Here is a 19,481-nt window from a genome sequence, read left to right as displayed (position 1 = left end):
GCAGGACTTCCCTGGTGGTCCAGTGGTTAAGACTCCACCTTCCAACACAGGGGGTGCGGGTTTGATCCCTGGTCAGGGAACTAAGATCCCACATGTTGCACAGTGTGGCTGAAAAAAAAAAAAAAAGGAAATGCCCACTTCATGCCCATTCTGTACTTCTGTACTAGGTACTGTGTTAAGGGCTGAGATGGAGCGGGACAAGGCACATTTCGATACAGGGCTCAGTAGGGTAGGTGCTGAGGCGATGCACACACAAGGGCTGGGTACTGCTGGATATATCATTCCCCCTGAGCCACTGGCCCTGTCAATGAGTAATCTTCAGGCATAGTTAAGGAGTTAAAAAAGATTCTTTTAAAAGGTTAAACAAAAAGTTTTGTCTTTTTTTTTGCCACACATTTTTGGAATTAGATCAGTGATTTGGGCCTGTAGTGTGCATCAGAATGATCTGTGATGCTCAGTAGAAGTGCTGATGCCAGGCCCCACCCAAAGCTTACAGTTTCAGACCCAACGGGGGGCCTGGCAGTTCTGAAGTACACTCCACAGTTAAGAACACTTTATTTTAAAGGCTGATAAAACGTTAAAAGCACTGTTAATGCAAATGTGGATACATCATATTAACAGTCAAAAAGAAAGTATAGCTAGTATAACACAACATGTATATTTTTGTGATTATAAAGTCCATCAAGTGTTACAAAGCCATTTAAGAGTTATCACTAAAAGCTTCTACCAAAAACCACAATGGAACAAAAAATAGCCCTATGGCAGTGGTGCCCTCAGCTTGCAGAAGCCTTTTACCTGCTGATATTGTTTGCAATCTGTGTGTGTATGTACATGTGCTTCTGTCCTTCAGGGGAAGAAAAGTGCTCAAGCCCATCAAGATTGTGAACTTTGCTATTACTTTTAATATTGAACAGCTAACCTTTTAACTCAGTGGTCCGCAACCTTTTTGGCACCGGGGACCAGTTTCATGGAAGACAATTGTTCTACAGAAGGAGGGGTGCGGGGTGGTTGAGGCGGTAACGCGAGCGATGGGGAGCAGCAGATGAAGCTTCGCTTGCTCACCCACCGCTCACCTCCTGCTGTGCGGCCCGGTTCCTAACAGGCCACGGACCACTACTGGTCCACGGCCCAGGGGTTGAGGACCCCTGTTTTAACTGGAAATTTTACTGAATACTACTACAAACAGAGCAAACTGATGTAGCATGGTTTACAACATAAACCTCAAGGAGAAAAGGACTAGATTAGAGCCCTGGCTTCACTTTCTGCACCTGTAGCACTGGGAAGGTCGCTTCACTTATCTGGGTATCAGTTCCTGCACCTTAGTAAAATGAAATAACAGTGCCTTGTTCACAGAATTGCTGAGTATTAAATGGAGAAAATTAAAACTATAAGCCATCATAGAAACATTAACTATTTTTAGTATTCATTTCAAAATCTAGTACAATTGTAATTTGTTTGCCCAAAAAAACCCTTAAAACTCATTTAAGTGTGTATTTTAAAGCTATATCTAGAAGTATTATATAACATTAAAAACAATTTTGGGGGGAAAAAAAGTACACAATTACAAAGCAGTCCATGTTTACAAGGATTTACCATCAAAGTACTGTGTTCCCTTAGGCATATCATTTGACCTCTCTGGTCTCATCCGCCTCTCCTGTAAAATCTTTCTGCCAGAAGAGGATTGGACCATTATCATCTCTGAGACCCCTTCCAGCTTCAGGGTCTGTGGTTCACCATGACATTATAAATTTAACTCTTTTTCTCCACTTACTTCCTTGCAAGGTGAAAACAAGAAAGGAAAATGGGTGCATTTCCTATCAAAAATTTTACAAGATTATGGACAAAATACTCAAATTTGGGGTCACACTGATAAAAGCCCAAATGGCCACTGTTTAAGAAAAAAGGTTAAACGATCCACCTTGGAGTCAGTATTCATAATAAAGATGAAAAGTGCAGGAAAAAAATCAATTAGCAGAGGATCTTCGGCCTACAGAGAAAGCACGGTGATCAAGGAGTCTGGCCTAAGCACTTTAGGGCATCCCTGATAAAACAGTGGTCCACACCTTCCAAAGCAAGTCAAAACCACTTAAAAGAAGTAGCTAATGAAAACCTACAACCCAAGATTCATACGCTCAAGAGAAGCAATTGTACTTATATAATTTAAGCAATTCTGCAAAGAGTTTAATACACACTTAAGCATGGTTTACTCGTCTCAAATCGCGATACTCTTTATGCACTTGACCGGATACTCTGAGAAGCTGGTGCCTCCTCGGACCATCTATACCGAGCAGGGCACAAACAGTTCAATACCCACCCAATAAACCACCCGCTTCCGACGTACAGGCTCTCCGCTCTGTTATTGCTTCCTCAATCAACACAGAGGTTTCAGCTCGGCGGGAGCCGGGGTGGAGGACGTCACAGTGAGAACATAGCCCCTACCCGGCCTCGAGGAGCTCGCGGGCCCCCGAATAACGGTACCCGGCGTTCCTGGCCTTCGAAAACGACCAACCAACCCTTTACCCCAACGACCTCAGCATTTAACCTACACGGTGGCCCTACAGCGGCGCGGGCCCAGCCCGGGCAGACACCCCGGCGGACTGCGAGGAGCCTTGCGCCTGCCCCTGCCGCTGCCGCCGCCGCCGCCGCCGCCCGGGCCGGGCCGCCAAGGGGCCGGACGGAGCAGCGCGACCGCCGCGTTCCGTTGCGCGCGCGCGCCTCAGCCAATCGCGTGCTCGCCCGCCCCCCGCGGCCACGGCGAGGCTGGCTCTGGGAAGAGGAAGAAGAACATTCGCCCTCCTCCTACCAGCGCGCGGGCGGCGGCGGTGGCGGCACCGGGGTCACGAACTCTGACCTTTCACTGACAAAAACAATAACAAACCCCTCCTTCCTCGCGACCCCGGCGGCGCCTCCGGGCCCGCCCGCGCCGCCCCGCTCCCACCTTGGCGTCTCGTCTCTCGCCCGCTGACCTGCGAGCCCGCGGCCCGGGGCTCCCGCCATCCGCCGACGCCGGGAAGCCGGCCTCCCCGCGCCCTGCCCTCCGCGCCGGGGGCCGCCCGCCGCAGACACGGGACCTGCTTCGAGGTCGCTTTGGCGCCAAAACCTGAGGTAAAATTGAAAAAAGGCCGGGGCGGGCTCGGGCCGGCGGCGGAGGGGGCGGTCCTGGCGCGCGGACATGGAGGCGCCGCGGCGGCGGCTGAACCCGACCCTTTTACCTTTGCCACGGGGCGGCGGCGCCGGCGCCAACCGCTTTGCATAGTGGGCCGGGCCGCTCCCCTCCCCTCCCCGCCGGCGGCCGGCGAAGCGAGCGGGCTACCCCTGACCGGCCCGGCCGGCACGAGGGTGGGGGCGGAGGGGACGGCCGCGGCCCCGCCTCACAGTTGGCCCTCCGCCAGCGCCGCCATTTTGTTCTCGGCGGAGATGGCTCCTGCTGGGCCAGGTTCCCCTCCTCCTCCTCTATCGCCTCCTCCTTCCTGCAGTCCCTCCTTCCCTCGCTCCCCGGTTTCTCTACCCTCCGCTTCCCGCCCGCAGTTGGCGACCGCCGCGGCCCAACCGCCGTTTTTTCGTGAAGGGGAGGGTGGAGGAAAGGGAGGAAGGCGGGTGCGGGGCGCGAGCTTGTGAGCGACAGCTGGGCGGGCCAGTTGGCGCCCAGATAGGAGGGCAGGGGACCCCCCCCCCCGGGGCGCCGCCCCCCGAGGCTTTGCTGACTGGTTCTGTCGGCAGGGGGCGGTCCCCGCGCGTCGCGGGAGCCCTGGCGGGGTGGGAGCAGAAGCCGGGGCGCGACGTGGGGTCGGGGCGCCGGGGGCGGGGCGGGGGCGCGGCCGGGTGAGTGTGGGGCGCGCGGCTACGGCCCGGGCGCGTTCTCCGCGTGGAACGCGTTCACAATGAGTGCTGTGGAACAATAGTAATAAAGGTGATGAAGCATCCTGAACCCAGGGCGCTGGCTCGTGGGAAGGGCTTTTTGGAATCTGGACACCTTAGGGCTCCTGCCCGTATATTCCCCTTGAAGCTCAATTTCATCGACTGTGAAATGGGAGGATGGGCGTTCTTGCCAGGCCGGACCTTCCTTCTCAGATCGTTTGAGGGGCTCAACTCAGAAAATGGAGTCCAGGCTACTTTCCGAACCTCTGAGTAATACAAAAATGGTGTTGTTGTTGAAAATGGAGTGTGGAGCCACCCGGAGTGGAAAGGCTAAGGGTATTGAGGGCTTGAGAGAACAGAGAGGAATCTGGAGTGTTCTCTTATCATTCGTTGATTACATACGTATTTGCTTAGTCTGGGGCACTGGGGATACATCCAGAGAACCAGCTAGACCAGGCCCCTGCCCTCCTATAATTGGGAGTAGGGTGAATAGACAATTAAAGAGGTGATTTCGGAGAGTGGTAAATCCTGTGAAGGAAGTGAAGTGAAACTGGATGATGTGTTGAAGGTCTGACGCAACTGCGATTGAAGGGTCGGGGAAGGCCTCCGTGAGGACGTGATGTTTGAATGGAGGAACCCAAGGAAGGAATAGCGTGAGAGAGAAAACAGCAAGTGCAAAGCCCCAGGAGGGAAGGCGTTTGGTGTGAGTGAGGCTGGAGAACTAGTTTGCTGTCCCGTCCATTATTCTCCTCTATCTCCAGGCTGAGGTCTGTGAAATATGACAAAGGTAGTGGAGAATAAATCTCTAATATTCAACGAGAGAGTCAAGGAAAATATAGCCATGAAATGAATAGCTGTTGAATACATGGCTTGGTGGAAAGCCTCAGAAAATCACTTTACTTCCAGATTCAAATCCTTTGTCATTCCCTCGTGTTCATCCTCAGTTCCTCAAATATTTGCTGAGCCCCCGTATTACCCAGGCGCTAGTTGACTAAGACATTGGTGGGTGTCAAGTATGTGAATATAGTTACATACACCTGAGTTCTGTTCTCTCCCTCTTCCCCTAATACATCTGCATACACATACACATACACACACAAAATGTTGTAGGCAGAAGCTAAGTAGTGTTGTGGTTAACAGTGCCAATATTTACTAGCCCTGTGACTTTGAGTAAGTTATTTAACTTTTTTGAGGCTCAGTGTCCTCATCTGGACAGTAAATAGAACCTTCTTTCTAGAATTGAGGATTAAATGAGTTTAATGTAAATAAGGAGCTTAGAAAAGTGACGTATAGTAAATGCTCACAATTGGAGTTATTGTTGTCATGAAGCACTAGCTGTCTGGTAAAGACATTGGACTGGTTAAGTGATGCAAACAATGAGATTTTTAGGCAGTGTGGTGTAGGGGCAAAACACTGCATTGGAATACTGGGGTACTAGTTTTGGCTCTTCTGCTTTCAGCTAGTCACTTGGCATCCAGACCAAAAGTTTATTTAGAAAACAAAGTAGTGTAACTAATACTATTACCAAAAGTGTGGTGTGCTTTACAATTTACAAAATTCTCTTACAGGCATTATAGTGTTAAAGCCCTAGCAGGATGTAATGGTAGAGGTCCTTTGCCTGCTCCCTATTTTAAAACCTTTCTAAGACTTTACATCATTTTCTTATCCCTGTATCCCTAGCTCTCTGTGCACGAAACACACTGCCCTGCCTTCAATTTCCTTGAAAGTGTGGCTTACCTGTACCCCAGGCCCTTTCAGATGATGTTCCCTCAGCCTGAAATCCTCATTTGCCCCCTGCCCCCCGCCCCCCATACACCTTAGTCCTGCATATGTTAGCTTAAGCATCACTTCCTCAGGGAATCCCTCTCTGATGCCCAATGCCAGTCTAGATCAGATTCTTTTACTTTACATTGTGTTCTTTTCCTTTTTAACATTTGTCTCATTTCATAGTTACACTCCATAATGTGATTGATTGATTGATACCTGTTCCCCTTACCTTATGAGAGCAGGAATCATTTTGGGCACCATTATATTTACAGCACTTAGCAGAGTGCCTGGCACTACTTGTTAAGTGAATGAATTGTTTATAATTTATGATATCACTGCTAACTAAGTTGCTGCTCATTGATGGTGCCTTTTTTTTTCTTTTTTCTTTTTTTTTGATGGTGCCTTTTTATGTGGGCTTGTTAGCAATTCAGAAGCAGTGCCAGCAATAAAATAAGTATCTGTTATGGTATTTGGATGAATTCAGGAAGTGGTTCCTCACAGATGTGGCACTGCCTGCAGACTTGAATATGGGTAAGATAACCCAGATAAATCCTTTTTTACACACTTAATGTGTTGATTTATGGGGGGTATTTTTGAGACAAGAAATAGATAATTTAATAATTAGTTGTGGGCTTCCCTGGTGGCGCAGTGGTTGAGAATCTGCCTGCTAATGCAGGGGACACGGGTTCGAGCCCTGGTCTGGGAAGATCCCACATGCCGCGGAGCAGCTGGGCCCGTGAGCCACACCTACTGAGCCTGCGCGTCTGGAGCCTGTGCTCCGCAACAAGAGAGGCCGCGATAGTGAGAGGCCCGCGCACCGCGATGAAGAGTGGTCCCCACTTGCCGCAACTAGAGAAAGCCCTCGCACAGAAACGAAGACCCAACACAGCCAAAAATAAATAAATAAATAAATATTTAAAAAAAAAAAAAAAAAAAATAATTAGTTGTATTACAAGGTAAATTACATGAAAGTTAATCAGTTCGCATGGAGCTCATTAATAAACAGCCAAATATAATCATGCCATTTACTTTAACTGAAGAATCAAAGCACCAGTGTGATTTTCTTGAAATAAAAAATGCTGGTGTTCTTCTATCACAGGGGATCAAAGAACAGAGAAGAAGACTTAATGGGTTTGCAGAGAATTGGGAGTTCAGCCTCTGTAGCCATTAATTTAAAATAGTTATCTTTCCAAAGATAAATTGTTTCATGCAATGGAATTATTGAAAATCACTTTGTAATTGCCTTACCAAGTTTAAAAGCACATCTTGCCAGGTGTATATCAAGCTTCTGCTTAAAAGTGTGGTAAATAGGGCTTCCCTGGTGGCGCAGTGGTTGAGAGTCTGCCTGCCAATGCAGGGGACATGGGTTCGAGCCCTGGTCTGGGAAGATCCCACATGCCGCGGAGCAACTGGGCCCGTGAGCCACAATTGCTGAGCCTGCGCGTCTGGAGCCTGTGCTCCGCAACAGGAGAGGCCGTGATAGTGAGAGGCCCGCGCACCGCGATGAAGAGTGGCCCCCGCTTGCCGCAACTAGAGAAAGCCCTCGCACAGAAACGAAGACCCAACACAGCCAAAAATAAATAAATAAATAAATAGTAATTAAAAAAAAAAAAAAAAAAGTGTGGTAAATAGAAAAGTTTTGTTGACTTATGTAATACAGATTTTACAAATAAAGTGTTCTGGTATTTTTAAAACAACAGTCACCCTTTTATTTATTTATTTTTGGATGTTTATTTTCTATCCTGTTCAAGGATTTTTTGGTATCACTTGTTCAATCCAACACTTTTGATTCCTTGAACTACCTAATTCAGGGTAACCAAAGAACTGATAGTTTAATGAAAAAGCTAAGTATATATATATATATATATTTATATATATGTGTATATTATCTTATACCATTAAATTACTTATTTATTGCTTTCAACAGTTGTATTTACGGTGACCTTGAAGTTTTGTTTTCATGAATATGCCTTTACAGAAAGAAGAAAAACCCTATGTGTAATAACGTCACTTCATGAGGACTTCTGGGAAGTTTTAGCATCTGTCTCCAAGGAGTCAAGTGACAGTGCATCGCCTGTCTCTGGAACCTTGAGTGGGTAGCCTCTCTGAGGCTTATACATTCCCCAATTGTAAAATGGGGAGGCGGGGAGCCAACACTGAGACTTGGGTCAGAAACAGGGACCACTTGTTATCCAGATGGCATAGAGAGCAAGGCAGGTGAGCCTGTGTGGATCAGCCCACCTTCAGCGCTGGCCCTGAACACTGGCCTCATGTGTCTAGCTGCCTGACTGTCTCCACATATTAAGGGCTTTCATTTGGGATTTTTATCCTCGAGTCTGCTTACCTATGTGCCATATGCTCCTTTAGTCCCAAAGCACCTCCTAGAGCAGATACTAGTCCCCCTTAATCAATACTGCATAGGGGGAATTTGGGAAGGAATCCGTCTTAAGGCTCATCAAGTCTAGCCTCACACCTGTTGCAAAACTCACCTGTCAGAGGTTAGTTTATCTCTTTTCACTTTATTGCTGGTTATGAGGAGCTTAGATGTAGACTTTTTCCCTCCATGTATGATTATCATCTTTAACCTAATCTGTCACACATTGTAAAAGATAACGCTCTTACCTGTTGGAGTTTCACTTGCCTCAACCTAATAGGCCTGGGGGCTGAGATTCTCTTTGTGACTCTGTCCCATCCTGCCATTCCTTGCCCATATCCCTTGTCACGCACTGCTGCTACTTCCCATCCTTTCTTCAGGTGCCCTGAATGCTAGAGCTTTAAGCAGCAGGGGCTCTGTACAAAAAGGCAAGACTCCCTGGGAACAGTCAACTAGCATAGCTCACAGTGATGGTGGGGGGAGTGGATAGAAGACATTAAAGTCCAGATCAGGGCATTGGCATAGGGCATTGTTAGGGGGACAGAAAGAGCAGATTCATACCCCAGCATCTGGGAGTCTTGGAGCAGAGGGACGGGAAGGGAATTGTTAAGGATGGGAAAGGAATAGGCTAGCTCAGATGCTCAGCTATCTTTCTGATTACCCCTGGACTCCAGGTAGCCTATAATCATGAAAGCCAGCCTCAGGGACAGAGTGTGATACCTCTTCCACTCTAATAAGAGGCCTGAAGTCCATAATAGGAGGTGAAACCTTTCATTCCAAAATTATCAACAGTAACCCTGATGATTCTAATCCCTGGAAGTGTTAACATGTTGATAGGGGGGAATTTCTGCCAACGATAGAAGAGCATATCATTCTCTCTTTGGATTAGTGGAAGGTATGAGAGAAGGTGTTGGGGCCTGGAAAATGAAGTGAATGCTATTCAAAGAGTGGGGAGAGAAATGAGAGGCTGGCAGGGCCAGACACAAACTTGAAGGCTTTATGGTTTTACTGGGAGCCACCTTACTTACCTTTGTTGTTCATGTTTGAATAGAAGCTATGCCAAAAAAAAAAGTTTCTTACCTGGCTGCCCACACATGCACCTCCAATAAAAACTCCAATAACTGCCTACCTCTATGTAGCAGGCAGGTCTCCACTGAGAAAGATAGACAGCTGAGATTGGATGGCTCTTAAGTTAAACAATGCCAGCAGGCTTCAGGTTGCATTTCCCCTGGTGGTATTTATTGTACAGTGAATCTGATTATGTATTATTTGTACTGCCCTCATTCTCTTTCTCTCCACTCCTCCATTGCTTCTGCAATAATGCTTCCTTCTACTAGGTTGATTAGGTGAATAAACCTGGAATTACTGAAAAATCACCTTTTACCAAGATTAAAAGCACATATCTCAAAGTGCATGTCAGCCTTTGGCTGAAAAGACATAATTAGAATATGTTTGATGACATAATTAATACAGTACAGCTTTTTAAAGAAATTTTAAATTTATAACATACGTCTCTTTTCTGAAATGGTAAAAGACAGTCAATTTTTTAAAGTAGGAAAATTTTCAAGTGAAGAAAAGGTAGCATTACATCAAAAGGCATGTACAGATCTTCCTTGACTTATGATGGGGTTATTTGTAAGTTTAAAATATATGTCGAGGGGACTTCCCTGGTGGCGCAGTGGTTAGGAGTCCACCTGCCAATGCAGGGGATATGGGTTTGAGCCCTGGTCCGGGAGGATCCCACATGCCGTGGAGCAGCTGGGCCCATGCGCCACAACTACTGAGCCTGCTCTCTGGAGCCCACAAGCCACAACTGCTGAAGCCCGCATGCCACAGCTACTGAATCTCGTGCGCCTGGAGCCTGTGCTCCGCAACAAGAGAAGCCACCGCAAGGACAAGCCTACGTACCACAACGAAGAGTAGCCCCCACTCGCCGCAACTAGAGAAAGCCCACGCGCAGCAACAAGACCCAACGCAGCCATTAATTAATTAATTAAAAAGAAAATTTATTCGAAAATGCATTTGATACACCTAACCTACCAAACATCGTAACTTAGCCTTGTCTACCTTAAACATGCTCAGGACACTTACATTAGCCTGCAGTTGGGCAAAATCATCTAACAGAAAGTCTGTCTTATAATTAAGTATTGAATATCTCCAGTAATTTATATTGAAGGTGAAAAACAGAACAGTTGTAAGTGTAGCAGTTGTTTGATCATGTGGCTGACTGGGAACTGTAGCTGGTACTGCGCAGCATCATGAGAGAGGATCGTAACTTTATACTGCTGGCCCAGGAAGAGATCAAAATTCAAAAATCAAAGTACAGTTTCTACTGAATGCATATCACTTTCACACCATGATAAAGTTGAAAAATCGTTAAGTCAAGCCACCCTAAGTCAGGGACCGTCGGTACAGGAGTGTTCATAGGAACACCAGTCATAAGAGCTCCAGACTAGAAACAATCTAAATGTTCATCAGCTATAGAATGGATAAGTAAATTGTGGCATAGTCATATGTTGGAATACTATACAGGGATGAAAATGCACTAACTACTCGTGGTTAATGAGGAAAAGAAGCCAGACACACAAAAAATATATTAACATATAGCTCAAAAACAAGCAAAACGAATCCATGATAGTGAAAGTCAGGAGAGAAGGGAAGTAAGGGACTCTGAGGGGGTACAAGGGAGCCTTTTAAGGGGCTAGTAATGTTCTATTTTCTGATGTGAGTGGCATTCGCATGTTTCTGTTCTCTGAATGAAAATTCATTGAGCTGTTTCATTTATGATTTGTGCACTTTTGTATTTGCATGTTATACTTCAGTAAAAAATTTTACTTTAAAAATGATGGTAAAATTATCCTCACTGTTTGAATCAATATGATTATTATGTAGGTAAAATTTTAAGGGAAAGGTGTGTTCAAGTTCTGAAGGAACTGTCATGTTACTGTCCCGATGGAGCTAGGTCAGAAATTTCTGTGAGTAATACTGAAACATCAATCACATATTTAGGAATTAGTGGTTATATAAATGAGTTATTAAATGATCAAGCTTATTGATGTAAGCAGTTTGTTCCTTTGGATAATTAATTGGTCTCCTGTCACTCTTTAAAATTCTCTTCTCTTGACTTCCTCTTCTGGGAAACTATTTTGAAGGGTCCTGTGGTGCAGAGGTTTTATTTTTTATTTTATTTTTTAAAACATTCATTTATTCATTCATTCATTCGACTGCGCCGGGTCTTATTTGCGGCATGGGGGTTCTTCATTGCGACATGCGGGATCTTTAGTTGCGGCATGCAGGATCTAGTTCCCTGACCAGGGATCGAACCTGGGTCCCCTGCATTGGGAGCACAGAGTCTTAACCACTGGACCACCAGGGAAGTCCCTGGTGCAGAGGTTTTAGAGGCAAAGAGACCTGAGTTAGAATCCCAGGTTTACCTCTTTCCAGCTGGATAACTCGGAACAAGTTGATTAAACTTCTAAGTCTCCGTTTTTTTCTGTCTGCATTGGTGCAGCTAATAATACCTACTCAGAAGGTATGTTAAGGATTAAATGATGCCTAGTTTGATATAAGGCACGTTGTAGGTTCTCAGAAAATGTGTCCTGCTTTCCTTCCATCCGTCTACCCCTGGGTCACACTAATAGAAACAAAGAAGGTGCGTTTCACCCTTACACTTGGGCCCTTGGTAAAAGGAGGAAAGCCACCCACACTGTACAATGATATTTTAGGAAAGGTCTCCACACAGAGACCTGTTGCACTGCTCTGGTAGCTAGGAACTCCATGTAGATGAGAGCCACTTCTCTTCCTTGCAAGTCACTGCTCACCCATCTCCCCAGCCCCAGCACACACATACCATCGCTGCCCCTTTCTCGTAGCCCAGACTTGTAATATGGAAGAAACAAGTTTCCTGTGGGGACAGGAAATCACCTTACCCAAAAGGTAAGTAATCTTTGAGTCTAACTAGTGTCAGGGTTTCTGACAGACAGGATGTATATCTCAACTTGACCTTAGAGGCATCCCCGTAAGCATCTTTTATGTTGATGAACATCTACTACATTATACTAAATCTGTCACTTGATTTCCATTTCCTGTTTTCAAGTCTTGATCTATGATTTCAAGTCTTGAGCTATGTATTTCTCATTTTTTAATTCCCAGGCTATTTATATTTTTGTTTTTATTTTCCCATGAGTATAAAGAGACTTCTGACAATCTTAGCATAGTAAAACTTACACTGAATACCTTGTGCCTATCAAGAAGTTCTGAACCCAGTATTATTTTGCAAATAGTTATTAGGTATTGGTTTATTTTTAAATATTTATGAGATTTATCCTAATTCAGCCATCTCATTTCACTCAGTTGTGCAGTTTAATAGAATCAGTTATAAATGCTGTATGAGCATATAATGCATATACATATGTAGTTAAATTTCATGTGGATCTTATGTCAAAATGAGAGACATATTCCTAATTATAATATGCATTTTACAGTTTGTTGTTGCTTTCAAATTTCTTTGAAATTTGTGCTAGTAGTAGCTCCCATGCTTTGCATGCCTGCTGTGTGCCAGGCACAGTGTTAGGCCCTTTACATTATATTAAGATCTATTCTTTTTTTTTTCTTATTAATTTATTTATTTTATTTATCTATTTTTGGCTGCATTGGGTCTTTGTTGCTGTGCACAGGCTTTCTCTAGTTGCGGCGAGCGGGGGCTACTCTTCCTTGCGGTGCGCGGGCTTCTCATTGCGGTGGCTTCTCTTGTTGCGGAGCACGGGCTCCAGGCGCTCGGGCTTCAGTAGTTGTGGCGTGTGGACTCTAGAGCGCGGGCTCAGTAGTTGTGGCGCACGGGCTTAGTTGCTCTGCGGCATGTGGGATCTTCCCAGACCAGGGCTCGAACCCGTGTCCCCTGCACTGGCAGGGGGATTCTTAACCACTGCACCACCAGGGAAGCCCCATGTATTAAGATCTATTCTTAATGATAACCTCATGCAGTTCAGTATCAGAGAAATTAGCTTAGTGCCTGCCAGAGCCTCTCAACCCAGTGTATTTGTTCAGAAGACAAACTACCAAGGCAGTAAATATTTTGAATGTTATATGATTATGGGCCACGTAATACATAAATAAGGATGATGTGAATCAGTTGATTGTGACGGGAAAGGTAGGCTCACCCATTCCTGTCAGTGAAGACAGAGTTTCCTTGTCCCAGGATTTGTTTATTGTTATTTGAGACATTGGCCTCTCAGCCTGCCCCTGTGGAGAGCATAGCTGGGCTGTTCTCTAACTCACTGGTATTCAGGTGCTCCCGGTCTGAGCCCAGCTTTCACTGCATTGGGGTTTGTAGCCCTCCACTGAAACCAAAGACACTCTGGTTGCAAAGTTTGGTCAGCTGTACACTTTTCGTAAGTCTGGAAGAGTTGATTAAAGTCACCATTGTGTTCTCTGTATCTTTGCTGTTAAGAGTGATATTGATCTACTTGTATTTGAAAGAATTTATGTTATAAAACCTACTGCCACATGAGGCCAAGCAATAATAGTTTCACTTCCGCCATTCTGTGGTCTGTATGACAGTTTTTATATACTGTGCCCTGTTGTCATTTCTGCGCTATACAGGAAAGACTCACTAGTTCAGGTTAAGTTTAAGAGTCTGCCTGCATCCATAGTGTTTGTTGCCACCACTTTCTAACTGGCCTCCCATAGACTGTCCTTTTCTATCATCTCCACACTGTCCCCCAAAGGATTTTTTTTTTTTTGAAGATCCAGATGTGATCACTACATTTCCCTACCAAACTTCTGATAGTTCTCATTGTCTACACCTCTCTCCTCCCCTGACCTCTCCAACAATCCCCACCAGATTGCCTGCTGTTCCTCAACTGTGCCATTCTCCTCATAACCTGCAGTTTGAGCTCTGCTTAGAATTCTCTCCCACCCGCCCTCTGTCTGCTTGCTAAATTCCCACTTGCCTTCAAGACTAGTCTAAATGGCTTCTCTCCTGTGAAACTGTCATTGCTCTCAGAGGTGCTTCTTCCTTCCGACACTCTGTAGCATCTACATTGCACAGCTCTTAGCAGTTTCCTTCTTAAGTTCTTAAAGGACAAGGACTTTCTCCTCCTCTTCCTCCTCTTTTCCTTCTTATTGTTGTTACTAATTCTCAGCGGTCAACTTATTACCTAGTTATTTTTCAAGGGTTGATGGTGGTTGAACTTGATTAGTTTAAAACCACCATAGGAAAATATTCTGTAGTGTTTGTTGTTGTTGTTGTTTTGTTTTTGTTTTAACTTAAGGTACTTGGTTTTATAGCTCTTTGGTTAATTAATTGGGAAACATTGTGGTGGTTGGGGGCAGTACTTCAGGGTTAGGAGCTGAGTGGGTCAAGTGCCAGCCTTTGAAGACTCATGTTTCTGTTCCAAGAGCTGCTTTAGTGTTCAGTCCAGAGTACTTATGAATACAGTGCTTGGGGTATAGTAACCACTCAGTAAGTGTTAGTTACTATTTACATTAGCCTGCTTAGCTCTACCAGCAAGGCTGTTTTGAAGTGCTTTGTCTAGTTTGTACTGGCAAAACAATAGGGTTTTTTTGTTTTTCAAATTTCAAATGCAAAATTATATTGTGCTGGTGAATATGTAGACACGACCCACTGTTCCCTGGAGCTTTTCATTCTTGAAGGACACCCCCTCATTGATAACCACTTCCCAGTACCCTTTCCAAAGTTTTACCCTTCCTTCTCACTGTGTGTCTCAGCCTATGGCTGCGGTAGCCAATAAAGCAATCTCTCAGGTGAGTCTTACTCCCTGACATCCTGACATCCATAGTCTTTGTTAAATGTTTTCCCTCACTTCTTAACATCACCAGAGGATGTTGTTTTACTTACTTCTTACATTGTGATACCTTACAACTTGGAGGATCAAGCACCTCTTTTAGGGAAACCCAATAGAAAGATATGCCTTTCTAATACTTTGTTATTTCTGTACTCTAATCCTCAGTAATATTTCCCTAACAATATTTTTGTAATACTCAAGTTCATGTATTTCTTGCATAAAACTGCAGTTAACAGCAATAGAAATGCTAATAACACCTAAAAGTGATAAGATTAATAGTCACAGCTGCATATTTGCGTTTTATTTCTTAATATAATCTATTTGCTATCTTTGTCCGTTTGATTCTTTAGAGAGCTCTTATTTACTGTTTTGAGGAAAAAAATATTAGAAATCTAGACTTTTCACATGCAATAGTTGTGTTTTTAACAACAGTTGATTGACTTTTCTGGTACATGTGAAGTGATGCTTTTTTCCTCTATGACTTATTAGTTGGAATCAAACTGTGAGTAGAGGAAAAGACCAGTCAGTGTTTCTCTGTGCTTTTTTTTCTAGAAACAAAGAAAAGTAAGCAAAAGTTAAAGGTCTTGAATACTTATTAAAAGAATAAATAACCAGAAACACTGCCTCCCCAATCTTGGACCTAACCCTGTCCTGTGAAGATGATTCACTGACACTGGTGACCTGGTATCGTTATAGCAGTTGATGCAGTATGTACTCTTAGAGGATATTGATCCTTGAAGGCAGGGCCGATTTCTTTTATATTTGTCCCTCATGGTTTCATGCTCCCATTTCTCTCTCATTACCATTTTGCCAATAAAATAATCTGAAGGGGAATTATGATAATAGAAGTGGCTGTCTAATAGTGGATAGAATAATGTAGAAAGTTACCAGAGAGTGAAAAAGTTTATAGACATCAGTGCTTACAAATATAATACTTTAGGTGAGAACTATAGGAAAAGTGTTTTGTAAAGTTGCATTGCAGAATAGTCCAGTTTGTGATTGAGGAGGGGCCAAGCAAATGAACTGTGTGTGCATTTTATGTGTTACACACTTGGTAGGACTATATAGATTTTATGTATAAATGCTGAAAATAAATTATACAAGAGCTTTAAACTCCTGTTAACCATAGGATTTGTGCAGTCAATAATGAAGTCTTTGCTTTGTCCAGGAATTAGGTCCAAAGTGGAATCCCTTTATCCTGAATTTTTTGTGGTAGAGTTAATTGGAAAGGGTTTAGGGACTATTCAGGGGATCTTTATGTCATGACCTGAAGAGACCAGGGGGTCTGTTCATCAACACTGCTTGCACTCAAGTGATCCTGACCCAGGAGACTAGCATGCTTTTTGGACTTTAGATGATCTTCCTCAATTTAAGGCAAATGATGGCATAATTTTTCTAATAATATAAAGCTGAATTATCTGGGTTTCTAATTTAATGAGGACTTAAAAATATAAATTGATAAATTTATAAGCACCGTGTTCTTAGCCCACTTTAGTAATGCAGTCTCCGTACTTCTTTTCTTACTTTGTTAGTGATAGTGTTTGTCTTTAAACCCGTGAGTGAGGTGTGTTAGCACCTGGGCAGGGTTTTGCTCCTTGCTTGGTCACTAGTAACAGAAGTACAGTTGCTGATAGCAATCTAATGCTCTGTATTGAAGTTGATCTTACACCTTTCTCAGATAGCCACCTTCTTATTCAGCACACTGTGACAAGGAGCTATCCAAAAAGGTGCGATTCCCACCTGCCTGAGAGGTGAACCGAGCTGTTACAACCCAAGAGAACTGATAAAGTTCCAAATTCACCTTGTCTGTATTTACCAGGGCAAGTCTTGTTTCCAAATTGAAATGTTACTACTGATTAATATTAGTACCTGTAATCGAAGAAGCTGGTGCAGCCTATCCAGATATGCTTAGTCTGCTAGCTCGTTGTCTGTGGAGGGCAAAATCTGCACCAGATGGTACCAAAGAAGAATTTTGATTACTGATGTTTTTCAAGTAGGCTGGTTTCTCTCCACCTGATAGAAGTTGCTACATCTTTCCAAACAGGTTCTCTAATGATCTTGCTTCACCATGGCTACAAATATGGAGGGGCTGGTTCAGCACAGAGTGGGGACCCAGCAGGTGGCTGAGGTGAGTGACAGGGGCTAGCAAAATAGCTGGCACCCTTGATTTTAAAAGGAAAAGTACATCAGTGTGCGCTGTTCTTTCAAAACAGTCCCAATGAAGTCAGCATGTGAGCCAAATCCAAAGCAGGATGCTGCCATTGAAGAAAAATGAAAATGACAAGAGCATTTGCTCCTAAAGTTTCTTTGCATGAATAAGGTGACCTGGCTGCATACGATGAGGTGACTTTAAAGATTTTACTTTGAACAAAAACTAAGAGTCTAATGATGCTTGTCAAACTTGTGAGTATAGTTTTAAGTCAAAGGCTCTTAGTTTCTTGCACATTTGATACTCTGTTAATATTGTGTATGGTGGAAAGCGGATTCTGTGCATTCTACAGTCAATGTTGACCTTCTTCCATGTACTGGGGATTTTGCTAAGTGCTAAGAAATATGGAGGTGAATGAGCCATTGGTTCTTCCTTTAGTGTTCTCTGGGCCTGGTTAAGGAGTAATTATAAAATGGTGAGACGTGAAACTCCATGTGAGGAAGGTAATCCTGGAGGTGGGTCTTGCATCGCAAGTAATCATTTGTTAGACCTAAGGAAGCAGGGTGGGAAACTGGCAGATGCTGAGGAGGGTATCCTAAGTCAGAAACAAATGCAAAGACAGGACAGAGGCATGAAGTAGCTTGGAATGCTCAGGCAGCTTGAGGTGTAACGGAGGGAAATAGGGCCAGATCTTTTCAGTCTGTACCAGGCCCTCTGCAAGGGCTTCAGTCCTCAACAACCTTTTGAGGTTTGGTGTGATTGCTATTCCCATTTAATAGGTGAGGAAACCAAGGCTCAAGGACAAGTAACTGGCCAAGGGCACACTGACCCAGTTCTGTTTCACTTCTTCCAAAGCTCCTCCAATAAACCATGCATCGTGCTGCAAACAGGAGCCATTAGAAGGATTCAGATTTGTGTCTTTGAACCAATAATTGTATTTCTCAGGTGAAGACACAGATTTATCAAAGGATGGACGTTTAAAGAAAGGATTTTTTTAAATAAAAATAAGTACACGAATGCCAGTTTATACCAGTAAAATTGGTGAGCAGACTTTTCAGATTTTAGATCAACCATTGACTTTAAGGCAACAGTATAATCATCCCTTTCACCCAGCAAATAAGGGTTAGTGTTAACTGAAGTTGAAAGCAGATTTTACAAATTTTTAAATATTATATTTTTGGAAGAGCTAAAGAGCTGTGAAAGTATTGGGGTTAAAATGCTTGTGTTTATATGTTACTTTAGTTTGTCTTAGGAACAATTACCTTGAAAATCATTGTTGGCTTTTCAAATATTTAGGGTTATTTTGCATTTAATACAGTTTGCAGTTGAGACTGACTTGGAGACTAGTATGTGGATCACTGCCTTAAAAAGTCATCACTAATTCTTTAGGAGAAGAGGTTAGTATAGTAACCTATAGTACTGACCTATAGTAATTTATAGGATAATACAAGTTTTGTGTATGTATTCAGAAAATTTGCTAGGTAAAATTTTCTGTCAGATGCCTTATTTCCATCAAGAAATGGAATTTCATGTATTAATTTAGTGCAACTATTGTTTCCCATGGCAAAAAGCACATTTTGAGGAGACATCCAAAATAGTAGGAGGCATTATTAATTTGGAGAATAAAAGCAATCTTCCTATTTAAAATATTCCCTAGATTTCCATGCTATTATTTTGAAATTTCAAGCTTAATGACTTTAAACTACGTGTGGTAGCTATATACAGTATTAGATCAGCCAAATGAGTAAGAGAGCCTACAGTTCATCATGTTGGTGCTAAACAATAATTGAGTGGGAATGAAGTTTTTAAATTAGGAGTTATTAGCAGTCATTTGGGGACAGTTGTTTATTCAGTCAGCAGGCAGTGAAGGAACATACCTCTTCCCTGCCTGTTCGCCAGAAGCACACGCAGGTGAGTAATAGGACTGGGGATCTGCTCACCAGAACTCTGTGTTGCAGGGATCAGGCATGAGACAGGCTACACCAGAGGACAGGGTCTCCATAGTGGAAAGGGGGCTCTCTAGGGATCAGACAGATTGGGGTTTAAATCTAGGTCCTGCCATTTGCTATCTGGGTGACTGCCTTGTTCCTCAGTTTTCTCATCTAGAAAATGGGAGTAGTAGTAGAACCTATTATCTCATGGGATTGTTGTGAGAAGTCATTGAAATAAAAACATATAAGGAGCTTTAGCAGGTCCCATGCTTTTGCTCCATAAATGAGATAGAGCAACATTGTCAATAGTGTAAATGATTTTCTCTCAAGTCCCCAGAACAACCTTTTTCCCTATGGACCAGATAAGTCACATTACCAAAATAAACTACAAAAGTTGGATCATACAAACAAACAACTTGATGTCCTATAATGTGCTCCAATTTATTCAGTTATTCACAGAGACAGTTTAATATAGTGGTCAAGAGTATAGACTCTGGAGCCAGATTGCCTAGTTTAAATCCTGATCCTGCCACTTGCAAACTGTGTGACCTCTCTGTTTTTTGGAATTGTTTATGAAGAGCTAATATTAATTCTTC

At 43.6% G+C, this 19,481-nt stretch overlaps 1 protein-coding gene and 1 non-coding gene across 3 annotated transcripts in view; one reads left to right on the top strand and one right to left on the bottom strand.

Annotated features, from left to right (window-relative positions):
• Positions 1 to 2,770: 2,770 nt before the first annotated feature.
• NR2C2 (nuclear receptor subfamily 2 group C member 2) overlaps positions 2,771 to 19,481 on the top strand; it is an 83,825-nt gene continuing 67,114 nt past the window's right edge. The window contains exons 1-2 of one of the 2 annotated variants that reach the window (XM_059940444.1): positions 2,771 to 3,105; positions 16,850 to 16,933. In XM_059940444.1, the coding sequence (XP_059796427.1) occupies positions 16,874 to 16,933 (60 nt within the window). In that variant the 5' untranslated portion in view covers positions 2,771 to 3,105; positions 16,850 to 16,873. The remainder of the gene's footprint in view (positions 3,106 to 16,849; positions 16,934 to 19,481) is intronic. The other variant, XM_059940445.1, reaches the window with a different exon arrangement.
• TRNAG-CCC (transfer RNA glycine (anticodon CCC)) lies at positions 11,303 to 11,375 on the bottom strand. Its single transcript has one exon. It is a non-coding gene; the product is annotated as a tRNA-Gly (tRNA).

The sequence above is a fragment of the Balaenoptera ricei genome, chromosome 11 (assembly GCF_028023285.1).
Source record: "Balaenoptera ricei isolate mBalRic1 chromosome 11, mBalRic1.hap2, whole genome shotgun sequence".
Classification (NCBI taxonomy): domain Eukaryota; kingdom Metazoa; phylum Chordata; class Mammalia; order Artiodactyla; family Balaenopteridae; genus Balaenoptera; species Balaenoptera ricei.
This window is presented reverse-complemented; position numbering and strand designations above follow the sequence as displayed.